General features: G+C 39.7%; 3 protein-coding genes across 4 annotated transcripts; 1 reads left to right on the top strand and 2 right to left on the bottom strand.

Moving 5' to 3' along the window:
- Positions 1 to 770: 770 nt before the first annotated feature.
- Positions 771 to 9,547, bottom strand: LOC132702747 (V-type proton ATPase subunit C). 2 transcript variants are annotated; one of them, XM_060671484.1, is made up of 9 exons: positions 9,429 to 9,547; positions 8,704 to 8,887; positions 8,493 to 8,646; positions 6,499 to 6,756; positions 4,237 to 4,423; positions 3,870 to 3,968; positions 3,561 to 3,816; positions 1,691 to 1,924; positions 771 to 1,628 (listed from the first exon to the last, which is right to left on the bottom strand). In XM_060671484.1, the coding sequence occupies exons 2-9, from the start codon at positions 8,833 to 8,835 to the stop codon at positions 1,533 to 1,535; spliced, it is 1,416 nt and encodes a 471-aa protein (XP_060527467.1). In that variant the 5' UTR covers positions 8,836 to 8,887; positions 9,429 to 9,547; the 3' UTR covers positions 771 to 1,532. The 2 variants fall into 2 exon arrangements, with proteins under 2 accessions (XP_060527467.1, XP_060527457.1); XM_060671474.1 differs by lacking the exon at positions 6,499 to 6,756 and having other exon boundaries at positions 775 to 1,628; positions 9,429 to 9,546.
- A 610-nt stretch (positions 9,548 to 10,157) lies between these two features.
- LOC132697910 (leptin receptor gene-related protein) lies at positions 10,158 to 11,323 on the bottom strand. Its single transcript, XM_060663670.1, has 3 exons — positions 10,998 to 11,323; positions 10,758 to 10,833; positions 10,158 to 10,704 (listed from the first exon to the last, which is right to left on the bottom strand). Exons 1-3 carry the CDS (start codon positions 11,011 to 11,013, stop codon positions 10,407 to 10,409), a joined length of 390 nt encoding a protein of 129 aa, XP_060519653.1. The 5' UTR covers positions 11,014 to 11,323; the 3' UTR covers positions 10,158 to 10,406.
- Positions 11,324 to 11,466: 143 nt separating this feature from the next.
- Positions 11,467 to 23,659, top strand: LOC132697905 (transitional endoplasmic reticulum ATPase TER94). The gene is made up of 9 exons (XM_060663655.1): positions 11,467 to 11,694; positions 11,934 to 12,293; positions 13,000 to 13,192; positions 18,626 to 19,049; positions 19,103 to 19,324; positions 20,975 to 21,271; positions 21,333 to 21,508; positions 21,750 to 22,220; positions 23,188 to 23,659. The coding sequence occupies exons 1-9, from the start codon at positions 11,678 to 11,680 to the stop codon at positions 23,464 to 23,466; spliced, it is 2,439 nt and encodes an 812-aa protein (XP_060519638.1). The 5' UTR covers positions 11,467 to 11,677; the 3' UTR covers positions 23,467 to 23,659.
- The last annotated feature ends 264 nt before the right edge of the window (positions 23,660 to 23,923 follow it).

Here is a 23,923-nt window from a genome sequence, read left to right as displayed (position 1 = left end):
TTTTTTTCTATTTCTCCCTTCTCAATCAAAATTGATTATTTACACAAAAAAGTAATTCAGTATACAGTTAATTAATTCAAATCTGGAACCGAACTCTGGAAACTAAATTGATATCCGCGAGGAACGAATTCGAATTTAAAAAAGTTATTTTGGTCATACCGAGCGAGATTATTGTCAAAAAATCGGATTATCTTGTATGCAAAGTGCAATAACGACTTAACGATTAGTAATAAAAAGAAAAGCGGAAATTTTGATACGGGTATTTTTCTCACAAGCTTAAAACGTCAATTCTACAAGACCTTGTACGAACACATTTTTAATTTACCGCTGGGCATAGGTTCATCAAAAGGCGTTTGCGAATCTGGAATAGTTTTTTAATAACCTAACAAAATTACATTTAAAACATGTTCGGAACTTGCAACTCCTTTCGACGCTTTAAATCAACAATTGCTACGATTTCTCGCCAGGCGGCGCGCGCTACCTAATCAAAAATATGCGTTTATATTACGGCCATCAAAAAACGACCCTAATAATTTCAAATATATATATATATATATATATATATATATATATATATATATATATATATATATATATATATATATATATATATATATATATATATATATATATATATATATATATATATATATATATATATATATATATATATATATATATATATATATATATATATATATATATATATATATATATATATATATATATATATATATATATATATATATATATATATTTTTTTTTTTTTTTTTTTTTTTTTTGCACATATATACATGTATATACAATGAGCTGAATACTGTTGCCGGAAACGTCCGAATGGAAAACGATCGGCGGCGCGGAGAAGATTATATGAGGGGGGGAGGCGGACTCAAGGGGCGCCCAAAATCTTGGAAGTTTTATTTATTACAATAAACAATTTGACATCAAAATATTAAAATTAATCAATCAATCGGAAGAAGGGTAACATTTGCACTTGGGACGTCAGACAGCACATGCTCTAAAAAAAATTACTTGGGGCAAATAAAATTGAATAAAGATTCGGCGCCCGATTCGAGCCCATTTTTTCCTATTTTACTTTTTAACGAGTGAACGACGCTAAGATTATAATGCATAGGGTATTGTCAACGCTCGTCACCTCGTTGCCATGACGAAAACGCCTACTACCAAACTCCTAACCCCCCCCCAAAAAAAAAAAAAATGCAGGCAAAATATCTTCCGGGGAAAACTTTTTTTTTAAATGTAAAAATGGGCAAACACTTTTGGGAAAAAATGTTTCTAACGTCCCTAACAATAATTAGGTTTCGAAAAACATTTTTTCTACCGATTCGGCAAGGTGTGATGCACAGCCCGATGGAAAAAATCCGCTCACGCGGCACGCCATGTGGACCGCTGACAAAAGAAAAAAAGTTACCCGGAAAATGCGTCGCCGCGCACCGTCGAATCGAAATGTTATTATACTGTGTGTACTGCCTAAAGGTTTACGAAAACTGACGACCAACTCGAAGAACGAACTAGGCTTTCGAATCGATCATGTCCACATTAATCTTGTAGTAGACGTAGGGGTAGTACTCCGACTGACCGAAGCCCAAACCGGGAATGTCGACGTTCTAGAAAAATGACGCGGTCAATCAGAAATCGCATTAAACAGAGCACCGCAGACAGTACTCACGTCAACGTGGCCACCCGTATGACCAACGCTGCCGTCCAGGTGGCCGTACAGCTGGCTCAGCACGTCGCGCAGGCGCTTCATCGTTTTTTTGTGCGGGTGGATCAGGATCGCCTGGAAGTTGACCGGCAGCCCGTATCTGAGTACTGACTCGACGAAGACGCGCAGAGCCTTGACGTGGATCCACGCGCAGAAACACTCGCTGAAGTTGACCTTGAGCCACCTAACCAGCGGGCCCTGCCAGGCGATTAGGGAAATCGAGATTTTCAAAATATTTTAATCGGATGTAACAATAAGTCAAAGAAAATAGAAACAGCCTTTCGAAATTAGCGAATAGAAGGGAATTTCAAAATGAAAAGGAATGAAACTTTATGAAATATCATATGATATGAAATATTGGGGAGGAATACTCTTCTCACACCTAATATTATTCATGAAGAAGATTAGATTGGATTGGTTAAATCGACTTCTGCACTATGAACACGACGAGATGCCACAACCACTTATTTCCTGCATAACTTTAATCTATAGTCATTCTTGTCGCAATGTAGTCTAAACAAGTGAGAGAGAGAAAGATATTACTGCGTACTTCATCAGGTGGCATTTTGTAAGTTGGTTTGTACCTTCTTTCGCGTTAGCAGTTGATATGTATGCGGATTCGGCAAGGGACATAAAATGGATTTTTTTTTATACAGGCAGGAATACTATTTTCAGACCTCACTAAATGATATTGATGAAATAGTATATTATGCAAGAGTTTATTTGACACGAGCGGAGCGAGTTTTTAATAAACGAGCGAGTTAAAAAGCTGACCGAACGTGTTGCATACTATAATTTTCCTACGACTGTTAGTTTTTGGGTACATTCTCGCAAAAAACAATACGAATACATTCACTGACATGACCGTCAGAATTGAGAAACGTCAAAATTCAAAGCGTCCGAAATACCTCCGAAAACATCCGATTGCTCCCAAATCCGTGTGGTAAAATCCCGGAAATGTCTGAAGTGGCTCGGATTCATGACGCGGTAAAGTGACGCTTCCCGCACGCTAGATCGGTGGGTAATTAGGTATTTTACAGACGGGAGTAGAAAATAGTATATTATGCAACAAGTGCGGTAAACCAGTGGTGCGCAGCAGAAAGAGGGTTTAATAAACGAGTGGCCTAAAAAGTTTACCTAACTTATTGCATACTATACTCTTTCTACGACCCTTAGTTTTCGGTAAATTTTCTCAAAACAACACGAATACATTCACTGACATGGCCGTCAGAGTTGAGAAACGTCAAATTCAAGACGTAGGAAATATCTTCGAAATCATCCGATTGCTCCCAAACCCGTGCGGTAAAATCCCAGACATGTCCAAAGTGGCTCGGATTAGTGGGAAACGAAACAGACGTGATAAAGTGACGCCTCCCGCACGCTAGATCGGTGGGTAACTAGGTATTTTACAGACGGGGGTAGAAAAAAAATTAAAGTTTGCTACAGTTAAATGGATTTTTACGTTGACCTGAGGTGGCTTTTATTAGATGAAAATCCATTTATCAAAATAAATAAGAACTAAAAGTTCAGATTTTCACGAAATTATATATTATGACATGACAATTGTTTCGACAACACCGTGTCTTTATCAAATGATTTTTTTTTATAAAGACACGGTGTTGTCGAAACAATTGTCATGTCATAATATATAATTTCGTGAAAATGTGAACTTTTAGTTCTTATTTATTTGGATTGCGGATTCTGTATCAGAAACGGCAATTGAAAGGCAATCGAACGAAAACTTTTCTAACCTCGGGAAATAAAACTTAAAAATACAGTTGACAGGTCTAACAAGACAATATTATTATATTATATAGTCTTAAGGTAAACTTACGAACTGCTTCTTCTTGTCGGTAACCAGTTTTGTGATCTCGTTCTTCCCTGCCGCCAATTCTTCTTCGTTGTACGTAAAGTCGCGCACTATAAACTTCTTCTCGCGCGCGTGATGCTTAAACTCGTCGATCACCTTCTTAAAGAGGCTGACGGTGAACAGGCCATACTCGCCGTCCTGTACTATCAACTGAGACGACCTCGGCACGATCATGTCCGTGATTTTCTCGTACGTGGCGTTCCATTCGTTGAATTGCGACCTGGAACCGCCGCGATACAAACCACACCACCTATCCCGATAACCGTGTCTTACTTGGGTACAATAACGAGCAGGGTCTGCAAGTAGTCCGAGTCTAGGATGAAGTGCTCCTTTTTTACCAGATCGGCGAGGTTCCTCGTCAACAAGCTGCCTCTGTAAACGATTTAAGGTGCGGTTTGTGCGCTTTCCATAATTGAGCGTACAAACAGCAAAAGTTTGAATTGTCTAGGAAGTTAAATTCATTGGATTGGCAACGCCGCATTACCCGAGTGAGTTTAGTTAACTACTTACGCTTGAAAAAATATTTACCGTCTTATGACATCAACGAAGCAAATGTTTTTTAACTCCACTTTATGTACCCCCTTTTTTAAGAAATAGGACCTTCAAGCCTATAATTTTCGATCTCTGCTACTATACGTACGTCTGCTTTTTTTCCAAACTCTGCAGGCTGCCCTTCAGGTTATTGTACGCCGACGATTTAGTTTTCAAATCGTTTTCGATTTGACCGACTTGCTTGCTAATAATGTCGGCGATGTTCCGCAGCGACTGCTTGATCGGATACTTGGCAATGTCCCACTGGAACCGGGTCAGGTAGCTCGGCAAGTCGCCTAGAAAAACAAAACTCCCGTTCGTATATGGCACACGTGTCTCATGGCACGCACATCCCGCCCCTACGCGTCCACGTTTGCCCAAATATTTTTTATACTAGTGCGCCGAAATATAAGGTATTTAAGCGTAAACAAAAAATATATTGAAAATATACGGGGGCAAAGCCTCGTAAACGCGCACTAGGGGCGGTTCAATCAAATCGACAAAACGAAAAAAGGACAACGGACGAAACACTCTGCTGGTGCGCTGGGGGAAAAACTTTTGCAAAGATTAAACGATAACCCATAAATCCGATATCTCGAGTTGAGCGAGAGAGAAAAAATTTTAAAAAGCCGGCAAGTTGGTATTCCTGCCAGATGCGTGGAGATCGTGGCCCCTTCTTCCCACCCCCCTAAAAAAAAAACGGCGCATGCACTTCGTCGGTGAGAGCGGGAAACGAGTGCGGCGCCGGGCCACGCCTCCCGGCGAGAAAGCATGACCCGGCGAACCGACCGGACAAGCCGATGAATGGCGCCATAATACTCACCCCGATGGCAGGCAACTCTGCGAGAGAATCGTTTTTTCATGTCAAAAACACATTCGTCACAATTGGTGGGGACAAAATTTTCAAAAATAAAATCGCGGCCGGACGGGCCAGATCGGTGCTCCAGCGGGGCCACGGGACCGAAACGTGTGTGTCGTCGTTTGTGCCAGAACTTAGGCGCAATCTACGTCATGTGCGGTTTGATGTACATACTATATATCTCTAAACTATACGGCCTAGTAAGAGGGTTCAACAGTAAAAGAAAAAACAACGGAACGACGCTAGTGTCGCGGAACATTATTAGCCTGCACGGGTGACAGTTATATAAACAACGTATCGGACTACCCCTTCCGCTCGAGCCACTCGTCGTCGATCCGCAACATAAAACATAAAAACAAACGAAAACAAACTAATGATACTGAAAATATAGAAAACTATAATTGCGCCAAAGGCGCGGCCCCTATGCGCGCATGCATCAACGCTAAACTCTCTAACCCTGACGCGAACTACGCAAGCGCAGCGGTGCCCCGCCACCTAACAGGAACCAAGATGCCGAAATTTTCCGAGGCCCGAAGGTTTGCAAAACGTCTTTTCCACCATTTTTATATGCGACGAAGCTTCCAAATAAAAAATAGAATAAAATAAAATAACAAAAATAAATCGTACAACGAGCGTCCCGGGACGCCGCATCTAAAACTAAAACGAAACAATAACTATAAAAACCGTAAGTGGGATGCATTCAAGGACAAAACTCAGGCCAACACAAAGGGTGTAATGTGTGTGTGACGTGTACTCTGTAAGGCTCTCTCGCTGGTTATTTTCTCTCTTTTTTTCATATGTATATATAAAAGACGTTTCCTGTCGCTCGACACACTGCTGAAAATCAAAACAACAACGGAAAAGTTTCGTAAACTAAAACAAAGAAAAAAAAATAAAATGGCCAAAGGGGACCGGAAACAGTATGACCGGCACTATTTAATTTCTAGGATGCGGTGATAGACTAAGGGCGAAACTTTTTAGGTTAAGACTGCCTACATTGAAACGATCAACTCATTAGTAGTAAGGTTAGTAGTATTCATATATGTTAGTACTATTAAAGTCATAAGCGATCCGCCACTGATGCATAGGACATTTGTTTATTGAACGGTACGCGATCAGCTCAGTTTTACCGAGTGCAGCCGACATGTTGAGTTTCTTTGGTTTTCTTCGGCACCCGTTTGAATGTAAATGAGTAAACGTTATTTTTATCGATATAACCATTCGTACTTTTACTGCTGTCACAAACGATGGATAAGCATTAATGTTGGTAGATCTAACATTCGCCAGCACCCTTTTAGGATACCGGAAATAAGACTATAAATACTAATAATTATAGTAAAATAGCTTTCATTCTAATAGCAAATAATAATAACTTGGGGCCCGTGAGCCCCCTTTGGCGTAAAGAAAAAAAGAAAAACCAAAATATGCCGACAAAAAAAAAGAGCGTGAAAAGGCAGGGTGCGGTTCGGAGCCCGTTCGCTCGGTCCCTCGACACGGCCACCACTGACTGACCTGGCCCGACCAGCGGATGGTTGTGGTGCGCCCCCCACGCATCGTTGACAAGGGAGGGCTCGTTCACCACCGCCTCCTCCCCGTCCTCCTCGTGTTCCATGTCCGTATGGGGATCGTCTTCGTCAAGTAGAGGAGGCGGTTTATCTTCTTCTTCACCTTCTTCTTCTTCGCCGTCGTACACCCCCGAAGAGCTGGTTGCGTCACCCTCGTCGGCCATCTTCACGCCCCCGCCCCTGTCGTCGGGCGGCCTTCCACCACCTGCCCCCAACAACGCCAGACAACCGTCAAGGGCGGCGCCGCAGCTCCCGAGGCGGGAACGCAGGCCGGCGGGGCGGCGACGCGGCGCCGCCGCCCCCCTCGGCCGACCGTGACGCGGCGGCCTATCGCGCCGCCGGCGACGTTTGCCGTCGACGCCGTCGCCATCTGTCGACGCACGCCAAAACTTTATGCTCTGGCGCGGGGGCGGCAGGTTTACGTTTTGTTTTCTTTTAATTGTCGTTACACATAACCTCCTCTCCCTCACAACCCCAACTTGCCGGTGGTGGTGGTGGCACGTATCGAATCGACTGCGTATATTTAAATAGGCGAGCGATGCAACGACTGTCGCCCAACGAAATAGTTACAAACTATCGAATCATTATACTGTGGTCATGGGCTTTAAAGTGTTTTCTTCTAAAAAGTTTTACCTATATATGTTTCCAGTAGTCTGAGCAAGTGTACTTTTTCTCGTTTATATTATAATATATACTGTGGTCCTTTAATGTTGGTATCTTCGACTTCCACACATTAATATTTTTCAAAATAAAACAAAAAAATTTATTATTACACTGTGTCGCCTATTGCTCATACTTCTACTAATTCTTCATTAAATAAATGGTTTTCAAGTATTTAGTGAAAATTGTTTGCGCTGTGGTTAGTGGTTAATTACACGGGGTACATGTTTTAATAATTTACTAAAACGGCTTCCTATAATCGAAATATTTTATTTTGTCCGTGACCATAACCTCAAACTGCTACTACCTAAATTGACATAGTTACAGGGTCCTCTGACGGCGCACTTAAATGTACACAGTTAATTTCGCGACGCCCTATGTAAACGTGCCAGCAAACCACACCAAAATCCAACCTCGTTCGAGAGAAGTCGTAACACACATAATATTCTTTCAGTTAACGCGAAACCAAAGAAACCGTTTCAATGGGTTTAGGAACGACCAAAATATATATATATATATATATATATATATATATATATATATATATATATATATATATATATATATATATATATATATATATAGGGAAGGATAAGTGTAACAAATGATAGAGTAGCGCAAAAGGCGAAAAAAATCATGCTGTGGTGTATTATGTGTGTTAGGGTAGTGACGCATGCCCATATCAAGTATGTTAATATTTATCGACTATATTTCTATGAGACAACAGTGCCAACACACGGAACCTGTAAATTAAATCCGTCACATTCTTTGTTATAGAAAAATTTTCAGTGTAAAGGTTTTGGACTCTAGGTCACTGCATACATGTTTCTGTACAGGCAGGGCTGTTCGGTAATTTGGTAGTCAACATGGCAATACTGCAAACAATTTTAAAGAACACTTTGAGGTCGAAGAATGATATGTTATTTTTATGTGCAAGTTTTGTATTGTAGAATAGATGTGTTTCAGATAATTAAATATAGACAGTTATTTCAAGTCAAATAAGTTTTATAGGTTAAGTTACTCTTTTAGAGCAATATTTTAAAAGGCAATAATTATATCAGACAGTATTGACTCTTTTGATGGAATTATGACGGCACCGTATAATTTTAAAGTTAACCTGGCGTCCGAAACCTGTGGAATGACCAACACTCAATAACTTTCAAACTGTTTTCCCCCAGGAATTGTCAAGAAACAGTAAATCGCACATTAATTTTAGAATAATATCCCAAAAAACATGCTTGTTACCAAACCGCACACCAAAAAAAAAATAAAAAAGCATACTGTTGTTGGCCATTAGATTCTCGTGCAGTTTGTCTCGTTGGTCTTCCAGTACTTCGCCTAGGTAAGCAGCCACTTTACGGGTCACCTGCTCAACGAACGCGTCCAACTTGCCCAGATCATCAGAAAGTCCGACCAACTGGTCCAAGGTACCAACCTAAAATAACCAATTGCTTATTTAAACAAACACAAGGGATTGAAAGAGGAGTGTGACCTTTAAATCAGGAATGTGAAACTTGTAATTGACGCAGAGTGAGTTCTGTTTACTGGTCAGATTATTCATTGTCTCCCATGTTTGCTGACAGGTCTTGTCGCCCGGCGCCGATATCAGCCAATATTCCGACATGGTTCCAGGGTCGTCTTCTGATGACGAAGAACTTCTTCTTTCTTTGCCCTGTCTGAAAAACCACCCCATAGAGCCTGAAGCGCATAATAAGACGAAACGAGTCCTAGTTACTACACCCCTACCCCGTTTATTGGGTAAAAAGTAGGATCACCCAAGATGGAACTCATCAATTTAGTTTGTCATGTGACTTCACTTTAAAACTTTCTTCCCGACGAAAGGCCGCAAGTACTGGCACACATATCAAGAAAACTGACAAAAACAAACTAAAAATCCACTCGTTTGACACACCAACCACCCCACACCCCCACGTTCCAAGTATTAATTAATCAAAATCACCGAAAATATCGAACGTTTCCAATTTCGAAACGAACGCGGCTGTTTGAGACGCAATGCGCCCGCCGGACGGTCAAATTTATCCTTCTAAATAGGTCATGAACGGGGTAAATCGGTAAAACACCAAAAACACACTTGCAGAATACCCAATCGATAATATGGCCCGAAAATAAGCCCCGGAAATCACCAAATTATTAAGTGGCATAGATGTTTTTAAGAGCGCGTGGGTGACGATAACCCCTCGTAACGTTTTTATTTACCTGCTCGGAAGAAAATTACCGCCGAAACACCCCTAAAGTGCGCTCACAACCACTCCCGCTTGGACAGCTGATCGTTAGGTGAAGTTTCACGTGATTTGGGTATGGTGCTGTCATCTGTAGCAAGTCGACGTAATAAATTAATTTCTAAACTATCCGGTAGAGGGTGCCGGTCGGTTTTTGCATTCAATGTTTTACCAGTCGAAGATAGGTGTCAAATTTGACAAAAAAAGAATGTTAAAATAAGGCAGGGAATTAAATATCGGCGCTGCACTATTAACGTAGTAATAGTAAGTCGAACATGCGTTACCCACATACCGTTCAAATAAGATTTTGGTGTTTCTGTGGGATAAATGATGATGATCATGATTGTGACGTCACAAGACATTGTATTCGCGTCTAGCGAAACGAATACTTAAAGTCAAAACCGTTTTGTGCCGTTGTCAAGCAGATCGCAAGTTGTTGCTAGATAAGGGCGAAGCTTAGCTGAATGATTCAGCAATGTTTCATTTATACGTGCTTAATGGCATTAGACTCACTCGTGCTTGTTGAAGTCAACGCCTGCATTTGAACTATTTGCCTTGTCCGATTTACTTAATGCCGGAAACTTCCTGTCGTGCGTTGCGCATATAGGCTCGAGCGGATCCATTTTTCCGAACAATTCCCGGCATAACTTTTTTAAACTTTTCATGTCAGTTTGACAAGGAAGCTTATGAAATGACGGTACCAGGCAAGTGTCAAAAAATATATTAACATTTGGCTATTAACGCAAATTTTCAAATTATATAAAGGGAAAAAGGAAATGGTAAATTATTTTAGCCTTAGGTAATACAAGTCTTAAGTAAACATTAAAAACTACAGATTAAATACACCAGTTATACAGATAGCGAGATGTTAGCACAAAGTGATTCTATAAAGTGTAAATACGAGATAGAACCACCCTATATATTCGTTTATTTCTCCGCGAGTACATTTTGAATATTACCACATGTTGTAGTCTGAGTCTTCAGCTTCAAATGTCAGGAAAAATCCTAGCAACGTGCCATACACTATAAAGTTCCCTGCCAGGGTGAGATAACAAGCTCCCCATAGAATCTGTCCTCCTCTGGCTAATACTATTGGCAGCGCGAAAGAAGAGACTAGTACACCCATTGTCGCGAATATTGCGGCTTCGAGGCACGAATGACCGGAGTTGGAGGGATCGGAGTAGCGCCTACTCATAAGGGTTGGAATTGGGGCTAGTACATAAAAAAGGACGACAAAGAAAGGCCACCAGATGCTGAAAGATGCGCGTTAGAGTCTACGTTATCTGTTGCTAGATCCTATACTTACGCGTACTGCGGTAGAGCGCATGCTAAAATAACAAAAGTCATCCCAATTGAGCCCGCAAATGCCAGAGATACCAGTGCTATGAAAGAGACATATTAATGTATAAACTCGGTGAATGCTAATATATAATGCGTAATGAAAAAATTGGTACAAAGGAAGTGAAGTTGAAAAAATCACCTGTAATATAAAACATGAATCACCTTCAAAAATACCATCGATTTTTTAACACATTGGAGTACGTACCTTTAATGCCAGCCATGTCTGAAAATTCAAACTTTAAAATGCAGCCGGTATATCTTGTTCTAACGTTAAACTGGCGGGTTCTGTAACATTTTACCCAAAAACTATGATATTCGTCAAAATGTAAACACTATTTTCTGTATCTTTTGTCAATGTTGTCCTATGAGTGACAGGAGGTTTTTTGGTTGGTTGAGTTTGAACGTATATCTGTGAATATGGTTGTAATTTTAACAAAATGGGCTCCAAATCTGTAAATTCTCAGTACTATCACAGAATACTAGGGTTGGAGTACCATTTTACAACAATAAATATCTAAGAAATGAGTAGTCTGACTTTTAAAATGATTCGAGAAATAAATAAGGGGCATAAATAATGTGACGTCATCACCAAGTGAAGTTCGATCTTGTCAAAATGTCGAATTTATCCTTTTCGTCAGAGATTGTGAACGTGCTCTGCAATATCGGCACTTTTTGCCGATTCACGTCTTCCCCCACGTTCGGTCGGCTGCTGTCAATCGTCAGAAACCAACCATCATTAGTGAAAAAGCTACGTCATTGCAAAGCACAATTCAACGTTCGTCAGCCGTTTTCAGTTACTTACAGTAGTAAATTCGTGGTTTTGATCGCATCCAGTTTTCGGATAGTATTTGCTCGATAGTAAGTCTACCCAGCGGTATAGCAACAATGGCCGACGTACAAAAGTAAGTATCTTCTTTGTTACCTTGCCGGTTCAAACGCATTTTCTACATCTCGTTGCCGAAATAAGTCCGTTCCGCCGCTTCGATGATACACGGCTATTTTTAAAGCCACCATACTTATTTTCTGGTCCTTTCGCAAGCTCAAAATTGACATTGAGCCAATATTTTGTTATCGTCCTCCACCATTTTCATCGTTTCCCAACACCCAAGTTTTTTATCTCATATGTTCTTGTCGTCTGTAGCCCAGACGATTTGGCGACCGCGATTCTTCGCAAGAAGGACCGCCCAAACAGGCTCATAGTGGAAGAAGCTGTCAATGATGACAACTCCGTAGTGGCCCTATCTCAGTCCAAAATGGATGAGCTCCAGCTGTTTAGGGGTGACACTGTTTTGCTCAAAGGCAAGAGGCGTAAAGAGACCGTCTGTATAGTGCTCTCGGATGATTCGTGTAGCGATGAAAAGATCAGAATGAACAGAATTGTGAGGAACAACCTGCGAGTCAGATTGTCAGATGTGGTCTCCATCCAACCATGTCCTGACGTTAAATATGGCAAAAGAATACATGTGCTTCCTGTGGACGACACCGTGGAGGGGCTCACTGGGTAAGTATCTGACAATTGACTACTATCTGGTTTCACCTTGTTTTTTATTATTAGTTTTCTTAATAAAGCCTCAAACAGATAACAGAGGTTGTATTACATGGATGAAGTTTGTTTTAATAAAAGTATTTAAAAAAAAAAAAAACTCACCATTCTGAAAAAATGTGTTATTGTTTCTGTGCACTGTTCAATTTATAACAATTTTTGTGGCAACAAACCCACCGTCATAGTTCTTACAAGTGATAGAGCATTGAAAATTGTTTAGGTCTTTAGAGATGTATAAGTCTGCAATTAATTATTTTGTTTTGATGTAGGTGTTATACAGGTAGATATAAGATGCAACTTTTGGATGTGTATATAAGGTTAAATCTTCCCAGGTAACACATTCTTTGTTTTGCATTATAAATTATTGTTTCTTTATTTGCCTAAATTTAAAAAAATAATATATATAGGTAGTAGTTTTAGGTGCAATTAATTTAATCAAACATGTGCTGTTCTCTTTGAAGTTTATAAAAGAACAGCAAATTTTAATTGGGAAGTATTTGGGCTTTCAAATTAATTGAATACTACCAAAAAATGCAAGCTTACACACAGAACAGCACAGCGTCGACGCGTTAATTTTCTTTGTTCTTGTCACCCGTCGCGCAGAAAGATGCAGTTGTTGTTTACAAAAAAAGCAATTCACATTTCCTCTCGCTCTCTCTGCCAGTAACTTGTTCGAGGTCTACTTGAAACCGTATTTCCTCGAGGCCTACCGCCCCATCCACAAGGACGATGTTTTCATTGTGCGTGGCGGCATGCGCGCCGTCGAGTTTAAAGTGGTTGAGACCGACCCCGCCCCCTATTGCATAGTCGCTCCCGACACAGTCATCCACTGCGACGGCGACCCCATCAAGCGCGAGGTAAGTAGTGCTGGATGGTAAGGAGTGCTCAGATTCGGAAGGGGGCTAGGGCTAAGATTGATACAGGTTGAACAGGCTGCCTGGTAACTCCGCTAATCAAGTGATGCAAGAAAATATCCTAGAAAAGTTTGGTTACCTTTGGTAGCTGTTTTTCTGGCATAAGATTGTTGAAATGTGTATTTTTTTTGGCTGTCTTTGAGTTCTATTTGAAAAACTATTCTGCTTTGTTTTGTATTGTCTCAGTAGTGCTGAGCATACACAAATTAGTGGGTGATGTCCTACTTTTAGCTCATGAATATTGTGGTCTTTAAATGTGCAAACTAAAATTTACCAAATAGAAACACTTATTTTTGCATCTAACTACGAGTGGAATTATATTTGTCTCTCTATATACCAGGGGCCTCGCCTCTACCGGTTTACTTTTGCACGTTTTTAAATTAAATTGACGTTTAGCCAATTTTATACAATTGGTAACATTGTGTGTGTCACCGATCATATAACTAATACCCAGGATACAGGATAAACAGAATTGCAGGGTTCTAAATACTTAAATAGGAGAGCAATATGAAATTAAATTGAATTAAATTTTGCAAAAACAATAAGGAAATGGTATGAAAGCGGGGAAACAAAGTACAGAGTGTATAAGTATGATCTGTGGTTGTAGGTCTGCATAATTCTAAATATCTGAGAGTCCTCTCTTTTTCTGGTTTTTGCAAAAGTATTTTTCAATAGTTTTCTATTTCTGATTTTGATTCAAGTACAGCTCGGGATTTTAGCTCGTTTTGTAGTAAATATATATATTTAGTTGTTCAAAACATTTTAATTCTTTTTTTTAATGGGTCACTTTAATTTTTTACATTTTAGGCCAACATTTTTTGGAAGGATTATGTTCTTTAATATTAAGAGGGAGGCGAGGGAGTTGTAAAAATCTTTCGATAATTTTCAACATTACAAAAGTCGATTACAATAAATAGGTTTTCCAATTGGTTTTCAGTTTCTTTTTGGTTTTCAATTTCATTACACTCGCGATGTTATATTGTTCATAACAAGCTGTTTATGTATTATGACAACAGGCAATAATATATTAAACCATAATTAAAGGAAGTTTGAGGCTTATTATTCTGAAGTTAATTTCGTATCAAGTGATTCAAGTTGAAGTATCCTGCAAATTCGAATTCTGCGTCGACGGTTGCCAGGCAAGCTTATATCCATTAAGGTATGGTCTGTTCATAGATGTTAGAAAGTGACCAATTGCTTTTGAATGAGATTATCCAAGGATGGTCATTAACATACAATGCAACAAGATTATTACCTAAAGTTTCGAAATTTAAATTCAGGTAAAAATATGTGCCGTAATAGAAAATAATTTTATACGTACCTGTGTTTAATATTCTTTGTTTTGGTATACTACTTAGTTTAAGTTTATTAGTAATCATTCTTATTTCGTGTGTAATAAAGCGTGCGTTGAATCGTGTGCGAATTATGCAAAATATGTGCGAGTCTAGTGTATCTCAGGAGATGCTCCCGCCCAAATGTAGAAAACACTATTCTATTGAGACTAAGGAAGTTATAAACAATGTTTATTTGACTTACATTGAACGTGGTGCCAGCAAGCAAGCATCTTTAGAAGAAACGGCCACATTGACGAAAATTCCAACATCAACTGTATGGAAAATTGTGAATAATCTCATTTCAGCGAGGAAAAAAAGAAGCGATGCTGACATTTTCTCGAGTGTAGATGAAAGTGATCAAGGTATAATACGGCGTAAAATTTACCAGTTATACGAGAAACAAAGCGTGCCTACATTAGAGATCTTAATTAGGAGGCTTGAAAAAGATGAAACCGGTGTTAAATGTGGCAGAACTACCTTATGGAAGTGTATTCAACACATGGGTTTTGCATTTAAAAAACTTGACAAAAGGCAAGTTTTAAAATTCAGAAATGGCGACTGGAATATCTAAAAAAAATTAGGATTTATAGAGAACAACAAAAGCCAATTATTTACTTGGGTGGGTTGACTCAACTGATGAGTGTAAAACAAATGCGCCATCAAAAAGAGGTAAAAGGATAAGTATTTTGCATGCTGGCTGTAAAGATGGTTGGATTCCAAATGGACTATCTCTGTCTGCAAAAAATAATAAAGATTCTTCTCTGGATTACCATGAAGGCACCATCACTGATTTATTTGAAAATTGGTTTAAAAACAAACTAGTTCCAAACATTCCTCCTCATAGCGTCGTTGTAATGGACAGTGCAAGTTATCACAGACAGTTGACTAAAACCCCTTCCTCATGTGACACAAAAGCAACAATCCAAAACTACATGTATAATAATGACATTTATTTCCAAGAAGATTATACAAAAAAGCAATTAATTGAGGTTCTACAAAGCTTGAAGTTACAAACCTGTACAAACCTGGGATAATTATGCAAAAAATCAGGGCATACAGTTTTAAGGCTTCCACCTTACCACTGTATGTTTAATCCCTTTGAACATGTTTGGCACCAACTGAAATCTGCCATTCGACGTAACAATGTTTTTCCCCATGTTAACTCTAATGTCCTCAAACCTATAGAAACTGAAGTTTTTAACATCCCTCCACAAAGTTGGGCAAATTCTGTTAAATATATAGAAAAGGCAGAACAATAGTATATCCCAGGGGTTCCCAATCTTTTTTATCCCGCGGCGCAGTTACAAATTTAGTACTTTATCACGGCGCCCTGCTCTTTAAAAAAGAAGAAATAGGCACCTATAATAATTGTTTATGATAGTAGTTAGGTTAGATAGGATTATAAATTAAAACACTTACAATCAAACAGACTTTTTAATATTATAAAATAATTAAAACTGGAAATAACTTGTGTATTTCTTAAGTCTTATGAAAAACAAAAATAAAATATGTACGATTGTCAGTCAAATCAATGTGATGGGTGAGCTTGGTGATATGCACACAGTTTTTCAAAGCGGGGAATAAGACTTGACACTGCTACTCTCATTTCTTTCTCCACATTGATTCTCGAGCGATATTTGTTCTTAATTACAGCTACAGCTGAAAAACCAGACTCGCATAAATATGACGTTGCAAACGGAATGAAAATTCTTAAAGCTTTTGAAGCTAAATTTGGATATTCATTTTGAATTGATAACCAAAACTCCAACAAGTCGGAAGTGATGAATCTAGTTTTAAGACTGCTGTCGCAAGAGAGCTCAATGAGACTCTCTTCATCTTGTGATGTGAACCCTGGTGGAGCTTGTGCGTGGAAAGGATCTTTGATCCATGCAAATTTTTCAACATCATCATCTTTAAAGTACGCCGAAAACCATTCGCTGAGCTTCAATAGGTGTTCCGTGAAGAGGGCAATCAGGTCTGGTGAGACAACCAATTCATTAGATGCCGCATATTTATACAGCTGCGGGAAGCAATCTTGACCGCCGCCTTCATTCATTTTATTTATCCACAACTGTAGTTTCTTTTTAAATGCCGCAATTCTCTCCGATAGTTTCAGAATGTGCGTGTTATTACCTTGCAAAGACAGATTCAAATTATTTAGTTTCTCAAATATATCGCACAAATATGCTAGTTTTAACAAAAAGTCTGGTTCAGTAAAATATTTGGCGCTTTCATGACGTTCTTGCTGTAAAAAAGTTCGAATTTCTTCGTGTAATTCGAACACACGAAATAAAACATTTCCACGTGATAGCCACCGTGAATTGCAATAATACAGCAGGGCCGTATGCTCAGCCCCCATATCCAAGCATAGTTTTTTAAAAAGTCTGGCCTTAAGAGGCCTAGTTTTTATGTAGTTTACTACGTTAATTACAGATTCCAGTACTTGGTTAAGTTCGGAGCTCATAGATTTTGATGCAAGAGCTTCTCTATGGATGATGCAATGGGTCCACAAAGCATTCGGTGCTTTTTTACGAATAAGCGCTTGTACTCCTCCATACCTGCCAGACATGGATCGAGCGCCATCAGTACAAATACCAATACACTTTTCCCAATTCAAACCATTTTCTACAAAAAAATTGTCAATAATTTCAAATAAGTCTTGGGCCTTCGCACTTTCGGTAATGGTTTTGCAAAATAACAGATCTTCGACAATAATATTGTCAGTCAGAAAGCGTACGTAGCAAATAAGATGCGCATCATTATTACTGTCAGTAGCCTCATCAAGTTGCAAACCAAAATAATTGTTTTTGATTTTTTCTATTAATTGGTAATTGAGATCCTCAGCTATGTCATGGATTCTTCGACCGATCGTGTTGTTAGATAAGGGTACCTTGGAAATTAATTTTCCTGCCGATTCTCCAACCATAATGTTTACCATGTCGAGAGCAGCCGGTAGAATAAGCTCTTCTGCAATAGTATGAGGTTTTTTGCATTTTGCCACCCTGTATGCTACCTTGAATGATGCTAACAGTGCGTTGTTAGGTACTGAGGCTTGCTGAGTGAATACGTTTTTTGTTTTATTTAAATTTTGTAATTTTCGGTGAAAAAAATCACGCGATTTTTCAACCATAGTTGGATGAATTGTCTCAAGATGTCGCTTTAACTTACTTGGAAGCATACTTTCGGATGACAATATTTTTAAACAAAGCACACACTGCGGTCTTTCTTCATTATTAACTTCTATTGAAGTAAAACCAAAGTCCAAATAGCTATCATCGTATTTACGATATTTCCGCTTCTTTGCTTCCTTGCCATTACTAGTTGATGCATTATCACTGTCATTTGGACTGCCAACTTGTTTATTTAATAAAAATCTGTCCATTTTGCGTGAGATATTTGACGAAAAACAAAGCGAAAGAAAACACTATGACACGTCCGTCCGTCGCAGCTCGCCCGATGCTACTAAAGACTTAGGAGGGGGGGTAGGGTATCAGGGCGGCGCGGGCGTAGGTTTTTTGGCGAGTGAGAAACGCCGCGACGCGATGGTTAGTAGGTAACTATGTTTTTATAGATGCGAGGGCTCAAATAAGGTACCCGCGTATATTTGTTTCGGACATGTTTCGGATAATGAATGATGATGGACTTACGGCGCCCCTCTTTACATTCTACGGCGCACCAGGGCGCCGCGGCGCACACTTTGGGAACCCCTGGTATATCCATATTGCAAATAATATAGAACAAATAACAACAGGCGATGATAGCGATAGAGATACTGATTATATTATGTGAATAATTTTAAGTAATTTAAATAGGTAATAAAAATAATTTGTAATTTTATTTTAGATTTAAACATAAATACATACGTAAATGAATAAATATTGTTTAGTATCTTTCCCAACAAAACCCCAAATAATAAAATTCTAAGCAAAGTATGGCCATATTTCATTCTTACAGCTTGCCCGGGTGTTTTCTTAATTCGTATCAGTTAGTCACTTTTTTATATCTATGAACAGACCTTATGTTTTATTTCTCGCGGTCGCAGGAGGAGGAGGAGGCGCTGAACGCCGTCGGGTACGACGACATCGGCGGATGCAGAAAGCAGCTCGCGCAGATCAAGGAGATGGTCGAGCTGCCGCTCCGCCACCCGTCTCTCTTTAAGGCGATCGGCGTGAAACCGCCGAGAGGTATCCTGCTATACGGGCCACCCGGCACCGGAAAGACTCTCATAGCGAGGGCCGTCGCTAACGAAACGGGCGCCTTTTTCTTCCTCATCAACGGGCCGGAGATAATGAGCAAACTCGCCGGCGAATCGGAGAGCAATCTGCGCAAAGCGTTTGAGGAGGCGGACAAGAACTCGCCCGCGATTATATTCATCGACGAACTAGACGCCATCGCGCCCAAAAGGGAGAAAACGCATGGCGAGGTCGAGAGGAGAATCGTGTCCCAGCTGCTGACGCTTATGGACGGTGAGTGTTACAGGCGTCTCCCTCCTGTTACAAGCAACTCTCTCTGTCGACAGGTATGAAAAAGAGCTCGCATGTCATCGTGATGGCCGCGACGAACAGACCGAATTCGATCGACCCCGCGTTGCGCCGCTTCGGTCGTTTCGATCGCGAGATAGATATCGGTATCCCGGACGCCACTGGACGTCTTGAGATACTCCGTATCCATACGAAGAATATGAAACTGGCCGATGACGTGGACCTGGAGCAGATAGCGGCTGAAACTCACGGCCACGTTGGTGAGTGGGGTCGTTGGAACTATGTCTCACAGCAGTTTCATATTCGCCACCGCTATGTACCAAAAACTATAAAACTGGGGTTACAAGCAATGTATGTTGTTTGTCTATATTTTAATTACTCCTGAGTTGGATTTATAATGGTGGAAGCAAAGTTTTTATATTTAATAAGCGATATAGAATTCGGATTTATTTTTTAATTTCTGTTATAGGGATAAATGAATTTAAATTTTAAATTATTTTTTAATCCTAGTTAGTGATAATTTTGAATTCAAAGCGATAAATGGAGTTAATACATTTAAGAAAAACTTAATTTTGGCCTAATTTGTACTCGCTTAATTATTAAACCATCATTAAAACGTATGTATGCATTGCCTGTAAATGTAACGTAATGTAAGTGCTGTTTTGCATTTGATATTTAAATTATGCTTCAGGTTGAGTGGTCAGCATTTTCAACTTATCTGTGTATCACAGAAATGTTAAATTATTTAAAGACATAAACTGTTATGCAATCTAATACTGTTATAGTATTGCATCTTTATATATATATATATATATATATATATATATATATATATATATATATATATATATATATATATATATATATATATATATATATATATATATATATATATATATATATATATATATATATATATATATATATATTTCAAAAATTAAAATTGCAAATATTTGTATATATCAAGTCACTTGGTTAAGCATGTTAGACAAAATCACTTTGGGTTCTGATCATTCATCAGCAATTGCCTATGTCAGTAACCAAAAACGTGGGCGACCTCGAAAGATTAGTTGAATTATCTCATACAAATAACAATGATCGGTCCAACAGAGGTTGTCGCGCGTATGTCCAAAGCAAAATGAACTAAACCACTCTTAAACATATTGGGCTCTTTAAATAATTCAATTTTATAGGGCAACTCTGGATTTGACGGGAATAATAAGGAAGGGAAGTAATAAAACAAACTATTTTCGTAAAAACAAATCATAGTTGCCATTCATGGAACACCCTGTTTATATTTTGGTTATAATTTTTATCCAAATGGATGTTCTAATCATTTCTGGCCTCCATCCACAATAGTATTTCTGAAAATTTGGAAAATAAATAAAAATTCTATATTTGAAGCCATCGCCCATATACACAAACCATTATGCATCGGTTACCTTTCAACTTTGTTAGCCACATTTTAATCAAAAAACTTATACGCTCCGCAAATTCGCACATTATTATAGAAAAAGAAAAATTGATAGTGGCTGTGTGCTATGTTAAATTTTTGTTTTGTATTATATGACGCTTGAGCTACTGAACTTTATTAGACAAAATAAATGCGATATTGTGTAGTTCTAATTTATGTTATGTCTATTTATAAACAATTTTCAGCAAAGGGAAATGTGATCTTAAAAGCGATTCTTTTCTTTAAAAAAGCTAACCGGATCTCATAGATCCTTATAAAATCAATGCAGGTTCAAAGAATAACATCTAAGGTTTAGTGAGATTGAAAACATCTACATGGTTTTTTAGATCAATCCTTAAGAATTTTTAGTTACGTTAGACATATTTAAAAAATATAGCGCGATTGTTAAGATCCAGTTTTTGGAAGGTTACAAGTTTTTTTGTGCTTCCTGTACTAGGTGCCGACTTGGCCTCGCTCTGTTCGGAGGCCGCTCTGCAGCAGATTCGTGAAAAGATGGATCTTATCGATCTGGAAGACGACCAGATCGACGCTGAGGTGCTGAACAGCCTCGCGGTCACCATGGAGAACTTCCGCTACGCGATGACCAAGAGCAGTCCGAGCGCTCTGCGCGAAACCGTCGTCGAGGTGCCGAACGTCACTTGGGAAGACATCGGCGGCCTGCAGAATGTCAAAAAGGAGCTGCAGGAGTTGGTGCAGTACCCGGTCGAGCATCCTGACAAGTTCCTCAAGTTTGGTAAGACATACCACAGTGTTCACGCGCATTGCACAAAACTCTTATTTTCGTTAATTATTAGGAATGCAGCCGTCCAGGGGCGTGCTGTTTTATGGTCCGCCAGGTTGCGGCAAGACTCTGTTGGCGAAGGCGATCGCGAACGAGTGCCAGGCGAATTTCATATCCGTCAAAGGACCGGAACTGCTAACCATGTGGTTTGGCGAATCCGAGGCGAATGTTCGAGACATATTCGATAAGGTGACGAAGCTGGGGGAGTTTTTTTTTTGGATCAATATAGAAAAAAAATGTCTGACTATGCGCGAAAATTCTTCTAAAGTGACTTTAGCACTCGTGAAAGTTTTTTGGAATCTGTTTTTTAATTTAACCTAAGTGATTCTATTAATAGAAAACAAATTTAAAGTTTCTTATGATTATTGGTGCGTCGCGTCTTCGCGTATAATCTTTTCGGGTAGTTTAAATGACCGCTCCTATTGTGCAGGCTCGCTCGGCCGCTCCGTGCGTTCTCTTCTTCGACGAGCTCGATTCGATCGCGAAATCGAGGGGAGGCAACGTGGGGGACGCGGGCGGAGCCGCTGACCGTGTCATCAATCAGATCTTGACCGAGATGGACGGCATGGGCGCGAAGAAAAACGTGTTCATTATCGGGGCAACAAACCGTCCGGACATCATCGATCCCGCTATTTTGCGTCCCGGGCGCCTCGACCAACTGATTTATATCCCGTTGCCCGACGAGAAGTCGCGCGAGCAGATCTTCAGGGCTAATCTGCGCAAGTCCCCCGTCGCCAAGGACGTCGAGCTCACTTACATCGCGAAGGTCACGCACGGTTTCTCCGGCGCGGACCTCACCGAGATATGCCAGAGGGCGTGCAAGCTCGCCATCAGGCAGTCGATCGAGGCGGAGATCAGACGCGAGAGGGAGCGCGCTGCGAATCCGAACGCTGCCATGGACGTGAGTTTTTTTTAATGACTACCAGGTGTGCCTGTAATTTCTGAGCTACAAGGAAAAATTGACAAATTGGCGATTTTCAACATTTGCCATATCTTCCTTAATATTAATATTTGTTTTCTTGGAACCATCATCAGAGTCCAAGAGATTTTTTTTTCATTAATTTATGTTTTCTAATTTCCTTATATAATAAAATTATTATTTATGATTATATAAGAGTCGTTTCTCAAACCTGTGGCATAATTTACTATTACAAAATCAAAAGGAAGATAGATAATGGCAAATTTTTAAAATTGCCACATATTTATAGGACCACTCTTTCATCTTGGCCCAGTGACAATTTTGACGCTAAGACGGGAAGTAACACTCTTTGTTTTGCCATTGTTGTGGTTAAATCAAACAGTTCGAGGCAAGGGGCAACGGGTCGCAAGTCCCAGTTCCAGTTTTTTTTTATTCCCCTGATACGCACTACAACTTGTATACTCGTTGTCACTGAGTGTCGATAAGTGCTATTGGGGAGTGGGAAAGTGTAGGAAGATGGAAAATTAAGATTGTTTGCTTTGTTATTAACGTCTTTGTCTTATCTTGGACACTAAGGGTGCTATTACCTAATATTATGCAAAATTTCGTAGCAACCAGCATTAACTGGAAAACATGTTTTTTGATATCTAGCGACGATGAAACATAAACAATACCCCTACGATTTCGCCCGCTTAATGGTGCTCAGCAGGAGTTTCGTCCTATTTTAAAGAGTCGTAAATTTTTTTCTCGGCAGTTGTAAAATAGTTATTTTCGTTTCTATAATGAGGAAATCTGTAACCCTTCAGCGTTATAGGCGATCTTGCGAATGGTCTTGGCAGAGCCAGTTTTTATCAAATTGCGTTTGAGAAAGACAGTTGTCGGTAGTTCAAACGACCAAGTTTGGTTGCCTCTCGGCGATGGTTAGTATTCATTTTTTATATATATATAGCTCGACGAGGACGACCCAGTGCCCGAGATAACACGCGCCCACTTCGAGGAGGCGATGCGTTTCGCCCGTAGGTCGGTCTCGGACAACGACATCCGCAAATACGAGATGTTCGCGCAGACGCTGCAGCAGTCGCGCGGTTTCGGCACCAACTTCCGGTTTCCATCGGCGGCTGGGGGAGCGGGGGCCCCTGCCGGCGGTCAACCGCAGCCAGCCGCGGGCGCTGCTCCCGGCGACCAGGCCATATTCGACGACGGTGCCGACGACGACTTGTACAGTTAAAAGGGGCGGGGGCCCTGATGAGTTGTCTTGGCGAGTAAGCGGGGCGAGATGTTTTATACACACACACACGCGCGCGCGCATATTATATATTTATTTCAATCGTGGCCGGATTGAATTTAGTCGTTAAAGGAATTATTTCTTACTTTTCATTTTGATTAGTTTTTGGATTACAATAAAAAAATGTCTGTAAGTTTTTCACGTTTTTTTTCCACTCTCGTATGCCCACGAACAAGCGGTAGTATTCTAAGGGGTGAATTTTTACAGCCTACATAAACATTTACTAAAGTTTTGGTTCCTATCGTCAATGGAAAACTGAAGAACTGATTGTTCTTCAGTTTTCAAAGTCAGTGAAAATAACTGTTTAATTAATATTTAGAAAGAAAGTGTTAAAACATTCAATGCATCTGATCAACTGTGTTGATGGAGGCCCTCCTAGGACTCGATATCTTACACGTTA

Source organism: Cylas formicarius, unplaced genomic scaffold, assembly GCF_029955315.1.
Source record: "Cylas formicarius isolate icCylForm1 unplaced genomic scaffold, icCylForm1.1 PGA_scaffold_10__41_contigs__length_53128322, whole genome shotgun sequence".
Lineage (NCBI taxonomy): Eukaryota > Metazoa > Arthropoda > Insecta > Coleoptera > Brentidae > Cylas > Cylas formicarius.
This window is presented reverse-complemented; position numbering and strand designations above follow the sequence as displayed.

Bases quoted from the DNA above. Each gene is read 5' to 3' on its own strand.
- LOC132702747 (XM_060671484.1), bottom strand. From the start codon at position 8,835: ATGTCGGAATATTGGCTGATATCGGCGCCGGGCGACAAGACCTGTCAG. The intron at 1,925-3,560 runs GTAAGTTTACCT...ATCGCCTGGCAG, and splicing joins CCGACAAGAAGAAGCAGTTC to GGCCCGCTGGTTAGGTGGCT. The intron at 1,629-1,690 runs GTGAGTACTGTC...TCATTTTTCTAG, and splicing joins ATACGGGTGGCCACGTTGAC to AACGTCGACATTCCCGGTTT.
- LOC132697910 (XM_060663670.1), bottom strand. The intron at 10,705-10,757 runs GTAAGTATAGGA...CGCATCTTTCAG, and splicing joins TGCGCTCTACCGCAGTACGC to CATCTGGTGGCCTTTCTTTG.
- LOC132697905 (XM_060663655.1), top strand. The intron at 19,325-20,974 runs GTGAGTGGGGTC...TTCCTGTACTAG, and splicing joins TGAAACTCACGGCCACGTTG to GTGCCGACTTGGCCTCGCTC. The intron at 21,272-21,332 runs GTAAGACATACC...GTTAATTATTAG, and splicing joins TGACAAGTTCCTCAAGTTTG to GAATGCAGCCGTCCAGGGGC.